At 36.7% G+C, this 12,943-nt stretch overlaps 1 protein-coding gene across 3 annotated transcripts in view; it reads right to left on the bottom strand.

The window, feature by feature from the left end:
- The window catches only part of Stag1 (STAG1 cohesin complex component), a 322,127-nt gene that overhangs the window by 114,851 nt on the left and 194,333 nt on the right, over nt 1–12,943 (bottom strand). For all 3 annotated transcript variants that reach the window (XM_076576916.1, XM_076576918.1, XM_076576917.1), the window contains 2 exons: nt 11,399–11,522; nt 2,689–2,787 (listed from right to left, as the gene is read on the bottom strand). In XM_076576916.1, the coding sequence (XP_076433031.1) occupies nt 2,689–2,787; nt 11,399–11,522 (223 nt within the window). The remainder of the gene's footprint in view (nt 1–2,688; nt 2,788–11,398; nt 11,523–12,943) is intronic.

The following is a 12,943-nucleotide window of genomic DNA, read 5'->3' as shown; positions in this document are numbered from 1 at the left end:
AAAAAATCACAAGATCATCTCAATAGAAGTAGAAAAAGCATCTGCCAAAGTTGAATATTTTTTTTCATGACAAAAGTCCCGAAGAAATTAGAAAGAGCATACCTCAAAATAAGAAAAGCTATATACCACAAAGCTACAGTCAATAATATATTAGATGGGGAAAGAGCATTTTCCCAAAATCACTGAAAAGAAAGGGCGCTTCCTTTCTTCACTCTTACTCAGTCTGAGCTTAAGGCTTAGTTGGAAAAGCAAGATAAGACAAGATATAAAAGAAAAAAATGCTGTAAGGAAAAAAGTCAAATATGCCTATTTGCTGATAATATATTATGCTTAACACACTATAGATGTCACCAGAAAAGATTGTTGATAAATTCAGTGAAATTTAAGGATACAAAAATCAACATAAAATCCAATACTTATTGATATACCAATAAGTAATTTCCTGAAAAGAAGTGGGGGGTGGATCTCATTCACAATAAACTCAAAAGGGATCAGAGGATGAGAAGGTTCTGTCAATAAAAGCATTGTTTAATAAGCTTAGCAACCTGAGTTTAATCCTTGGGACCCATGTAAAGGTGAAGGGAAGAAAACCAAGTCAAAAGAGTTGTCTTTATAGTTCCATACTGTGTCATGGCATATAAGCCCACTCCACCACGGAAAAAAAGCAAACCAAAGCACTTAGGAATCAAACCAAAACAATGAAGTCAAAGAGCTCAACAAAGAAAAATTTAAGACACTGAAGAAATAAACTGAAGATACTAGATGATAAAAAGACCTAACATCAGTGGTTCTCAACCTTCCTAACGCTGCAACCCTTTTATACAGTTCCTCGTGTTGTGGTGACAACCCAACTATAAAACTATTTTTCGTTGCTACTTCATAACTGTGATTTTTGTCATCATTATGGATAGTAATAAATATCTGTTGTTTTCTGATGGTCTTATGTGATCCCTGTGAAAGGGTCATTTGACCCCTAAAGGGTTGCAACCCACAGGCTAAGAACCACTGCCTTAGATGCCTCTTGTTGGTAGAATTAATGTTATATAAAATGCAATCCTAAGCAGGAAGGACCATATTGGAGACATCACAATACCTGACTTTAAATTATACTACATAGTGACAGTGAAAAAACAGCAAGGTATTGGGGCAAAAAACAGCTGTGCAGACCAAAGGCCTCAGAAACAACACACAGGTGTATTTTACAAAGTTGTCAAATAAAACAAAACAAAACCACACAGTGTATTCAACAAATGGTGTTGGCAAAAGAGAATATCCACTTGCATAAGTATGAAATTAGATCTTCATCTCTTTAATTAAAATGGATTAGAGATTTTAAAATCTGAAACACTGAAATTACTGAGGGGAGAACACTTCAAGATATAGACTTATGCAAGAATTTTCTGAGTAGCAAAGCAAACAGTCTAAAGAATTGACAAATATGATTACCTGAAATTAAAAAGCTCCCTCACAGTAAAGGAAAACAGCTTCCAGAATGGAAGAAAATCTTTGGCAGCTGTACTTTAGATAGGGGTAAGTAACTAGAATAAGCCGGGCGGTGGTGGGGCACACCTTTAATCCCAGCACTTGGGAGGCAGATGCAGACGGATCTCAGTGAGTTTGAGGCCAGCCTGGTGTACAAAGTGAGATCCAGGACATCGAGGACTGTTAACACAGAAAAACCTTGTCTCAACACGCCTCCACCCCCAAAAAAGAAGTATAAAAATTGAAACTGAAACTTCACCATTACCCATCAACAAATAAGCCAATGAACTAAACAGACTGCTCTTAAAAGAAGAAATACAATAACAAATAAATATATTTTTTAAAGTATTCACTATTAGCAATCAGGGAAACAGTTTAGCCTCATCACAATCAAAATGGCTATCACCAAGAAAGGAAATGATAAATGTTAAGAATGTGGGGATATGGGACCTTATCCACAGTTCATAGAAATGTACTGTTACACACATTATGGAAATCAGTATGGAGGTCTCAAAAACTGAAAAAAAGAACATTATGAATCTGCTAGTCCTTTCTCAGATACTTATCAGAAAGACTATCTTATTACTAAGATACTTATACATCCATGTTTCTTGCTACTCTATTCAAAACTACAAGGAAATAGAATCAATCTAGATGTCTATTAACTGATAGGTTATGAAAGTTTAGTACATATACACAATAAAATTTTAATCAGTTATAAAGGAAAGAGAAATCAGAAAATCTGCAAGAAAATGGATAGACCTGAAATTATTAAGGAAGATAACAGATTCAGAAAGAGAAATAACACATATTCTTGCTGATATGTAGACTATATATTTTAATATTTATATATGTATATCAAAGGGTTAATGTGGCATAAGTCATGGCACTAGAAAAAGAACCATGAGAGTGGAAATAGAGCTTTTGAGGAAGAGGTGGTTAGGCATAGAACATGCATGATATTAAAGCTAAAAGAAGTTCACTGAGTAGGAGGGTCGGGGGTCGGGGGCAGGCAGAAGAATGGGAGAGAAGGTTGGGGGAGAAGGATCTATAAAGAAGTCACAATGAAACTCAATACTTGGCATGTTAAGAAAACAATAATAAAAAATAGAAACCAAACACATCATGGTAATGCCATATGCTAATGTAGGTATAACTAGCATTTGCAAAGAGAAAAACAATGTAAGTTCATCATCTGACACTTACCTTGAATCGATTTGTAAATAGCTCCAATTTGGGGAATAATTCTCTATTGGTATACAAGCTTTGTAGAGCTTTCAAACACTTCAGTCTGACTTCCCCTTGCTTCAGGAATACAAAGAAAAACAGATGAGACAGTCATTTCCAGTCCACAAAAGTAAAAAAAAAAAAATGAAGTCTCTATGAAGAACAAAATAAATCGCAGGCTAACTATTCAACTTATTTCCTACTTTAATATAGGAAGAGAATGAACAATTCCTTAGTATGGCTCAACACAAGATTTAATTAAAAATGCAATAAAAATTTTTGGTTACTTACAAATGAGTTAAGCCTTTTTCAAATAATTGAAAACTATGTCTGATGATGAAATTCTGTCCATCTGCCTTAGTGGCACATTGTATTTATAATCTATGGTTATAGGTAGAAAATGGCATACTCATTTGTTCTGCTTGTAATTATACAATGAATCCATACAAAATTTCTATTAAAGGATCATGATTTCTTCATCCAACCAAAATTTACTGGATGCTTTTCAACATCACAGACAGGAAAAGAGAGTAGTTAGGAAAACAGGTAAGTAGCCTACTTAAAACAGAAACTCTATAGAAAGAAGAGTCTTAGAAATGCTCTCTATTCATTAGCAGAATATTGCACTCTACTACTGAGCTAAATCTCTATCCTAGCAGAGTATCCTTAACAAAGTCATTAAATTTGAGCAGAGGATGTTGTAGATCAGAGTACATTCAATATCATTTAGAAATCTATGTAACACTATTAAAGAATTCAAATAAGATAGAGGTTTCCATGCTCTAAAAGAAGAAATGTGTTTTGACAATATCAATCCATTCTGGAATGAAACAAAACTAGATTTTATTTTTCAACTCAACAGCTTATTAGCTGCACATGAAATGGCACACACATCCACTATTCTGGCATTTATAAAATTGTTCTTAAGGATGAAATATATGAGTATACTGATGAAAGTCAGAACAAAATATTATGTGGAATGTGGTATGATTTGTTACATTTATAGATTTTTGCAATGTCACTATCTTCCAGAGCCATTAATGGGACAAATGAATGAAATGTCACTGAATTAATCTGCAAAGATTATATATCACTTTACTGCAAGTGCTTTTTCAAGTAATTTCTAGATATCACTGAATAAAGTGATGTTTCTTCTCTAAGGGCTCAGGAGGAACCTAAAGCATCCACAGCATGTTACTGATGCACCACCCAGTCTCTTTTACCTGGCTAGGTCTTTAGCCTCTGTCTTTGTTGGCTGATATTTGGTCTCATTTGTACCCTTTTCTGGGGAACTAACCATAGACAAGAACCAGTAACAAGAGTTTCCAAAGACTTGAAGATAAAACAGTGTAGCTCAGGGCTGAAGAGATGGCTCAGAGGTAAAGAGCACCTGCTGATCTTCTAGAAGACCTGAGTTCAGTTCCCAACATTCATGTCAGGCAGCTCTCAATTGCCTGTAACTTTAGCTATGGGGGGTCCAACCCCCTCCTCTGGCCTCTGCAGGCATGTACATACATGGCAAATATTCATACAAACACAGACATGCACATGAATAAAATAAATCTTATTTCCTTTAAGCCATATGTCTAAGGTGCAATCTATTTCCTAATCTTCCTTTTGAAATCATATGCTAAAAGAATGTCCTTGAATAGGAGGGAATAAACAACAACAAAAACAGAATAGAACAACTCTGAAATCACATTTTTATTTATTTCCTTTATTTATTATACTTTCCTACTGGGCATAGCTGAATACAAACTTCAGTAAAATCACACACTGCAAAATGATGTTTTGGTCAAGGTGGTATTTTATTTGTACTGAAATGTGATTTTAATTGTATGTTAATAAATAAAGTTGCCTGGGGGTCAGAGCTATTAGAGCCATAGCAAGAGTGTGGCGGTGGTGGCTCACGACTTTAATCCCAGCACTTGGTAGACAGAGCTAGGTAGATCTCTGTGTGTTCAAGGATACAGCCAGCATTGGAGACACATGCCTTTAATCTCAATACCAACCACAGAAGACCTGAAAGTCTCTACAGACAGGCAGTGACGAGGCAGTCATGTGTTTGGGTTTACAACCAATGAGAAGGTAGAACAGAAAGACTATAAAGACAAACACACAGGAAGTAGGTCTTTTTCGGGGAGGTCTCTTGGCTTAAGAGGCTAGCTGCAGCAGGCGGTAAGGCTCTTAGCTCTGATCTCTTGGCTTTCTTCTTTGCATTGGTTCTGTGTTTCTTTCTTTCTTTTCTTTTTCTTTTTTCTTTTTTCTGAAGCTGAGGACCGAACCCAGAGCCTTGGGCTTGCTAGGCAAGCACTCTACCACTGAGCTAAATCCCCGGTTCTGTGTTTCTTATTTAATAAGACGGTTGGTTACATCTACAGCAATATGTATAAGATGATTATGGATCCAAAAAGGTCTTAATGACTAGGGGCATTTTAAACCATTAAAACATTGTCAGAGACAAGGACAGAATCTCTAGTTAGTGGAAAAATACAGACCCCCGATAAGACAGGGAACTAGATCATCTTACAGTCAGGTTGCCTAGCAACAGGACTTTGAGTCAGAGCCCTTGACCCTTTCACCCTGTAAACATCTTATACAAACATCCTGTTAGCTTGCCCCACATTATGTAGATGACAGCTTCTTGCTCCCCCGCACCCTGCAGGAACTATATAAACCCTTCTGGAGAAGATAAAGTTACACCTTGATCAGAATCTAGACTTGGTGTATTTTCCTTTGTATCTCCTGTCCCTACATTCCCTCCTTAGGGTGGTCGAGAACCCGTTATAGCCCTACAGGCGGGGCAAAACATAAGTACAATGTGTTATTTACGTGTTTGTGGTCATGAAGGTGTTAACAAACTGCTTTGCACATAGAATTCAGTAAAATATAAAATATTCAATGAAAATAACTATATTACTTCCTTATGTATCTACTATATTTATTACTATTTTAGAATATATACCTAAGAAATTTATAGTAAAACACACTATGCTGTGGTAAGCTAACAGCAGCCTCAAACATTTCATGTTTACTGAGGTTCGAGTCTACTTCAAGAGGCCCCGTAAAGTAATTGATCTATATTATCTGGGTTGTGTATAAATATACTATATATATTCATACACTGATGAAATGGTCAAATGATGCATGTCTCAATACAACTTCATTAAGTGACCCCTAACTCAAAATCAGGATTGGCTTGTGGGCAACATGGCCTAACAGAGAAGATACCAAATAAGTCTTTTAAGATCACACTTTGGACTAGATTACTTGAAGATGGTGATAGTTGACAGTTACCAATACAGAATAGCCATGTATTTGCTAATATTCTTACCTGTGGGTGAAAAGCAATACACACTAGCTGTACAACATCCAAATATTTCACAAAATAGGGTCAATAACTGTAAGAACTATAGGATTGAATGGTGGATGCTAAGTGTACTTGACTAATTTTTATGTCAATTTGACAGAGGCTGAAGTCATCTGAGAGGAGGAAACATCAATTGAGAAAATGCCTCCATAAGATCGAGCTATAGGCAAGCCTGTAGGGCATTTTCTTAATAAGTGATTGACATGGAAGGGCCATGCACATTATAGGGGTGCCATCCCTGGGCTGGTGTGTTGTGGGGTATTTGATCACACTGTGCGAAGATTTGTCTCTGTTCTTCCTTGCCTGCCTAAGACACCTTCTGATTGGCTTAATAAAGAACTGGATGGCCAATAGCTAGCAGGAGAGGACAGGCAGGACTTCTATGTAGAGATAGGGACTCTGGGAGGTAGGGGATTCACCAGTTAGATGCAGAGGAAGTCATATAGATGTAAGGTACTGAGGAGAGGTAAAATGTAGATTAATATAAACAGGTTAATTTAAGAACTAGTTGGGAACAAGCTTAAACTAAGGCCAAGCTTTCATAAATAATAAAAAGCCTCTGTGTACCATTATTTGGGAGCTGGCAGTCCAAAGAAAGACTTTGTGGTTGGGTTCTATAAGAAAGCAGGGTGATCAAGCTGTAAGGAGCAAGCATTAAACAGCACTCCTCCATAGCCTCTCATCAGCTCCTGCCTCTAGGTTCCTGCCCTGACCATCTTTGATGAATGGTAATAAGTAAGAATGCACAAAATAAACCATTTTCTCCCCACCTTGATTTGGTCATGGTGTTTTATCACAGCAATAGTAACCCTAACTAAGATACTAAGTGACACTGAAATACGAAAAAGAAAATGACAGGCTGAGGCCAAAAGTTGCTTTTTTGACAAAATTTAAAGAGATGCTTATTTCTTGTAGATAAAGAACTGATTATAATAAAGGCCAAACCCAACTGCAGAATGAAAGAATGCCAGACTACACACAGAGCAAATCTCTTATGCTGAAAAATGAGTTATGAAAGTAAACAGATCTAAAGGATAGCTGAGTTGACTTAGCTGAAAACTTTGAATTCCTAACATTCTCTAGAATTTGTGGGCCTGAAAATGTGGCTCATATTCCCTTAGTAGGAGAAGCAGGACGCCTCCCACCTTGCCTTTAGCTATCCTCAATCAAGGCATATAATGTTAGAAGGCCTTTTCATGATCTGCACAAATCTCTTTTTTTCAACAGGCTAAGGTAAAATATCAGCATGGACAAAATGGGAACTTCAGTTTCTAGAGATAGCAATGAAGACTAGAGCAGTATAGATAAGGCGGTATCATCTAACCATTAGAGGCAGTCAGGAAATACTATTGGATAATAATGCTGTAACTCCAGAGTTTTATGGGAAACCTGCTCCCCAGTGTAGTACTACTGAAGGTACTGAAGGAGCTAGGCCACCACTACTAGCTAGTAGATTATCACCTGAGAGAATAGATGGCTATGTAAGAAAGCCTAAACCCTCCTGAGTCTCTCTCTTTTTTTTCTCCTCAATATGCTAGCTCTTGTTTATCTACTTCTACAAGTGTTACCATTTGTTATGTTGGGTGTAGTCCAAATGCCTTCATTAGGAACTGACCAGAGGAAGTTCCTTGATCTTGGATGTTCAGATTTTAGGTCTTCTGTCACAACAACACAAAATGGACATAGACAGTATACGATAACTGTAAAGGGTGGCAATGTTAAAAGGGAAGGCAGTGGAGAAACTATGAAACTTGCTCATAGGACACAGTACTCTAAGCAGCAAGAGAGGTGGAGAGCTGAAAAAGTACTGTGCATACACAATAAAAAGAGACCAACAATGGATGAGCAAAGAAGCAAGCACAGTTCTCCACATGTAAAGTCATAACTTAAGGTAACACGACCAATTTCTTTCCAAATGTAGCCTTAAAACAAAGACCCAAACTAAACCAACGAACCAATGAACCAACGAACCAACCAACCAACCAAAAACAATAAATTCCTATCATAGACTTAAAAAGTTAAGTACAACAAGGATAGGAATAGAGTTTATTTTCACCTTGTGAACTGATATCTCTCAGTGACATTTCTTAATTATCTAACTCCCCTCCCAAATCTTGGTACTCCACCTATTAAGTGTTTAGCGGATGCCACAGGAACTTACTACCGATTAAATTAGGAAATATCCACTAATAACTTAGAAAACTGTAAAATAACTAGTTAGGATGAAAATTCCAATTTTGGTATGTGGTGAGATTTTGTTTGTGCTCTAACAAATAAAGCTTGCCTGGAGATCAGACTGTGGAGCTAGTCACTAGTTAACCATAGAGGCCAGGCAGTGGTGGCATACACCTTTAATCCCAGCACTTGGGAGGAGGAAGCAGGAAGATCTGGAGTTCAGAGCCATCCTGGGTTACACAAGATTGATCCAGTCAAAAATAGAAACAGAGCCAGGTGGTGGAGGCTAACACCTTTAATCCCAGCACTAGGGAGGTAGAGATAGTAATATAAGGCAGGAGGAGATAGGAGCTCAAAACCCTTTTTGGTCTGAGGATTCCATAGTCTTTCTAGTGGCTGGCTACTTTACTTCACTGATCTTTCAGCATTTACCCTGATATCTGACTCTGGGATTTTAATAAGACCAATTAAAATTCAAGCTACATTGGCACTTAATATTTTAGGCACCACTATTCTCTAAAGCAAATTTTATTATGGTACCATAAGCACTTGAATAGACCACTACAAACAAGTCCTCACTTAAATCTGAGTTATATTCAATACAGTATCTAATTTATATTAGTTGATCCATAAATATTTTTAATGATTATGGAAATAAGAAACTCAGAAAGATAATATGGTAAATACAGCTACAGTATTGTGTATATTTGTTATAGATTCTTTATTAACACTTCTGAAAAATTCTCTTTGGAAATGAAAGTTTTTCAGAATGCAGCAAGATGGCTCAGCAGTAAAAACATTTCCTGTACAAGCCTGGTGATCTGAGTTCAATCCCCAGATCCCACAGTGAAAGGAGAGCATCAATTCTTGAAAGTTCTTCTGACGTGCATAATACTTTTGTTGACTTTCACATGTACTGTTTCTTTTTCTTTTTTAAATTTTATTTAAATAACATTGTTTTTTCATTTATTTTACATACGGACTGCAGTTTCTTCTCCCTCCTCTCCTTCCAGACCCCGCCTTCCCATCCACCCCACTCTCCTTCCATTTCTCCTAGTCTCCATTTAGAAAAGGGCAGGGCTCCATGGGTTTGTCTTGCTTCTTAGAGTGCATAATGCTCTTAAAGTGACCTTCGTTGGAGTCCTAGCACCCACATGGCAGCTTACAAACATCAATAACTCCAGTCCTAGGGGAACTGACACTATTATGACCTCCTAAGGCACCAGGTATGCACAAGACGCCAACAGATACATGCAGGCAAAGTTCCCATATACATAAAAGAAAATAAAAATATTTAACTGAAAAACTGATGACTGTTTTACAGTAAGCAACATCAAATTAATATCTTCCCAGAATTGGTTGTCATTTATAAAGATGAGATAAAACTGTTAAGTGTTATGTAAATGTAGAAAAAATACTCCCTTGGGGGATCAGAGGAAGAACTGAGATGAAAGTGAGAGAGAATACAAGCACTGAGATTTAAATTCATTCTTAAAAATTTCTATAAAGACTGATGACTGACTTGTTTACTTTGAGAGTATATTAATACATTCATGTGAGGGTACTGTGCAATTCTACATTATCTCAAACTAACAAAATTTTCATAAATCAATCTAAAGTGGGCTTAAATAGAAAGGTCTAAATTCATATGAAGATTACACATGAAAAACAAACAAATAAACAAACAAACAGGTAATCCAGTTTGAGATTACATTTTTGAGAGAAGATCTGGATTCAGGGGGAAAAAAACCCATAACATCCTTTGAATGTGGTATTGAGATGGGAGTGAGGGGGAAAACATGTTTTAGTAACTAAAAATCTGTATGTTAAGCAACCAAGCTGTGATAATGTCTATACACATTCAAGACTTCTAAGAGCAAAAATGGACCACAAAACTCTTTTTTTTTTTTTTTTTGATTTTTCGAGACAGGGTTTCTCTGTGTAGTTTTGCGCCTTTCCTGGGACTCACTTGGTAGCCCAGGCTGGCCTTGAACTCACAGAGATCCGCCTGCCTCTGCCTCCCGAGTGCTGGGATTAAAGGCGTGTGCCACCACCGTCCGGCAGACCACAAAACTCTTAATGATAATTGTAATGATGTTGGGAATTTTCAACATCTATAATACTAAATTTTTTAATGTTTATTATTAATTTGTGTTTATACATGCACATGTGTAATGTCTGTGTGTGAGCCACAGTACGACTTTATGGAACTCAGGTTGCCAGGATGGTGCAGCAAGCACCTTTACTTGCTGAGCCATATCACCAGTATTCCTTACTTACTCTGTATTTTTATAGTAAACACTGACAGGCATAAGACACAGAAAAGAAGCTTTTACCTATTATTACCAAATTCCTCTTTAGACCTACAAATGTAATAATATTTTTAAAATATTCCAATAGTTTTATCTTTTTTTAATAATTTATTTTTATTTTATGTGCATTGGCCTGCATGTACGTCTATGTGAGGATGTCAGATATTGGAGTTATAGACAGTTGTTAGCTGCCATGTGGGTGCTGGGACTTGAACCCGAGTCCTCTGGAAGAGCAGTTGGTGCTCTTAACCATTGAGCCACCTCTCCAGCCCTCAATAGTTGTATCTTAAACAATTCAAAGAAAATACAGCAATTTAAAACAAACTTATTTTGAGGATTTCTCATGTAGGAATCAATGACATAGGATTTCTTTTAAAGCGCAATCTTTTTCTAAAAAGGTAGAGATCGATCAATCTAAAATGGGCTTAACTCAAGGGATCTAACATATTCGCTTTAACTCTGACTTAAAAAGTCATACTGGAATATAACCCAACAGAATTACAACCAAGAAAGCTTACTTAATTTTTATTACAACTATTCACCTTTGATCCTTGATTAGGAGACTATTGCCTTCTTGGTAGTACTGCATATATTCTCTTGTAATTACAGACACACCAGGTTCTCAATATGAATTCAAGAATAGCACTGCATCCAAGGAAGACACATAAAGTGCTGTCTTCAATTTTAGAATGGTGATTGATAATTATTTGTATTATCTTAAATTTCATATTATTATGTCTCTTAAAAAAATAAGCCACTGCAATTTTGATTGCTGTCATACCAGTATGGAGACAAATACTTCTTCCATCAAAGATAAAAGATATCAACTTACCCTATCATGAAGAGTCCATCCTACATATTTCAGGTAACTGTCATTTAGGAAGGCATCACTATACATTTTCATCCATACTCCAATTTCTTCAATACAGATGGCTCGAATCTCGGCAATTGCGTCACTGGATGGGGGCAGGGGAAGAGAAACCTCTGAATTATACCGAGAGCTGGAATGTATCCCAACTAATTTTCAACAAACATAAATTATATTCTTTCCTTTGTTAAGATAGGGTCTCATGTTAAGAAGACTGGACTTAAAATTGCTATGTAGCCGAGGATGGCCTTGAACCTCTGATTTTCACGCCTTCACCTCCCAAGTGCAGGGATTACAAACAAGTTTTATGATCACCTGTGGTTTTACTCAGTGCTTAAGAGTGAACCTAGGGCTTTGTGAATGCCAGGAAAGCTGTGTATTAACTGGGTTACCTTTAAAATCCAATATAAATATTTCCTTAGAATTTTAAAAATTGCCTTTACTTAATTTACTTTTATAGGGGCCGCACATATGCTATAGCATGAGTGTGGAGGCAAGAGGTCAACTTAAAAGTGTCAGTTTTCTCACTCTGACATAGGGCCTAGGGCCTGAACTCAGGTTGGTAGGTTTGGCCTCAAGCACCTTTATCCAGCAAGGCACCTCACCAGCCCAATAAAAATATTATGAATACTATTTTATACCCGCATTGCAAAAGGTCTCCAACATAAATATCTTGTTCAATTATTTTTATAAAAATAGAAATTATTAACCACAAGTATCATAAAAACCCACCATATTCAGCACTAATGCAAGCAATGGCAGTTAGATATTTCTGACACTATCACAACTACTGTCAAATTGTGAGAAAAAAGACAATGTGTCAATATAGAGTTCAAAAATTATTTCTCTAAACAATGATGAACTATTATAAGCTTGCACAATCTTTTTTTTGGGGGGGGGGGTTGAGACAGGGTTTCTTTGTGTAGCCTTGTTTGTCCTTGAACTCTAAGAGATCCACCTGTCTCTGCCTCTCTAGTTCTGAGACTAAAGGTGTGCACCACCACCAGCTTGCATGATCTTTAAAGAATTGAAAAAAATTAATTTTTATGACAGCCAAAACCTAGTTTACATATTTAACAAGTTAAAATCATGTTGAAGCCAATTATTTGGAACTGCATAATAAGGGCTGGAGAGATGGCATCATCTGCTTTTCCAGAGAACATCCTGGTTTGACTTCTAACATTTACAGGGAGTTTCACAACTATCTGAAACTGTACAAATTCCAGGAGATTGGGATGCCTCCTTCTGGCCTTTGTGGGCACTGCACCCACCCCGACACAGGACAAAAAGTGAAAATGTAAAATAATTTACAAAACCAAAAGCCTTTGAGACATTTATTGAGAATTAAGGAAATGTGTAGTTTAGCTTGTACTTCTATAAAACTAATTTTACCATTTCATTCAAATCACAGGTCTTTCATCATTAGTTAATTATGTTTTAGGCTGAACAATGGAGAATCATCAACTTTAGTTACAATATGAAATAGTAGCAGAAAACCCATAAATTTCA

The sequence above is a fragment of the Peromyscus maniculatus genome, chromosome 7 (genome assembly GCF_049852395.1).
Source record: "Peromyscus maniculatus bairdii isolate BWxNUB_F1_BW_parent chromosome 7, HU_Pman_BW_mat_3.1, whole genome shotgun sequence".
Lineage (NCBI taxonomy): Eukaryota > Metazoa > Chordata > Mammalia > Rodentia > Cricetidae > Peromyscus > Peromyscus maniculatus.
This window is presented reverse-complemented; position numbering and strand designations above follow the sequence as displayed.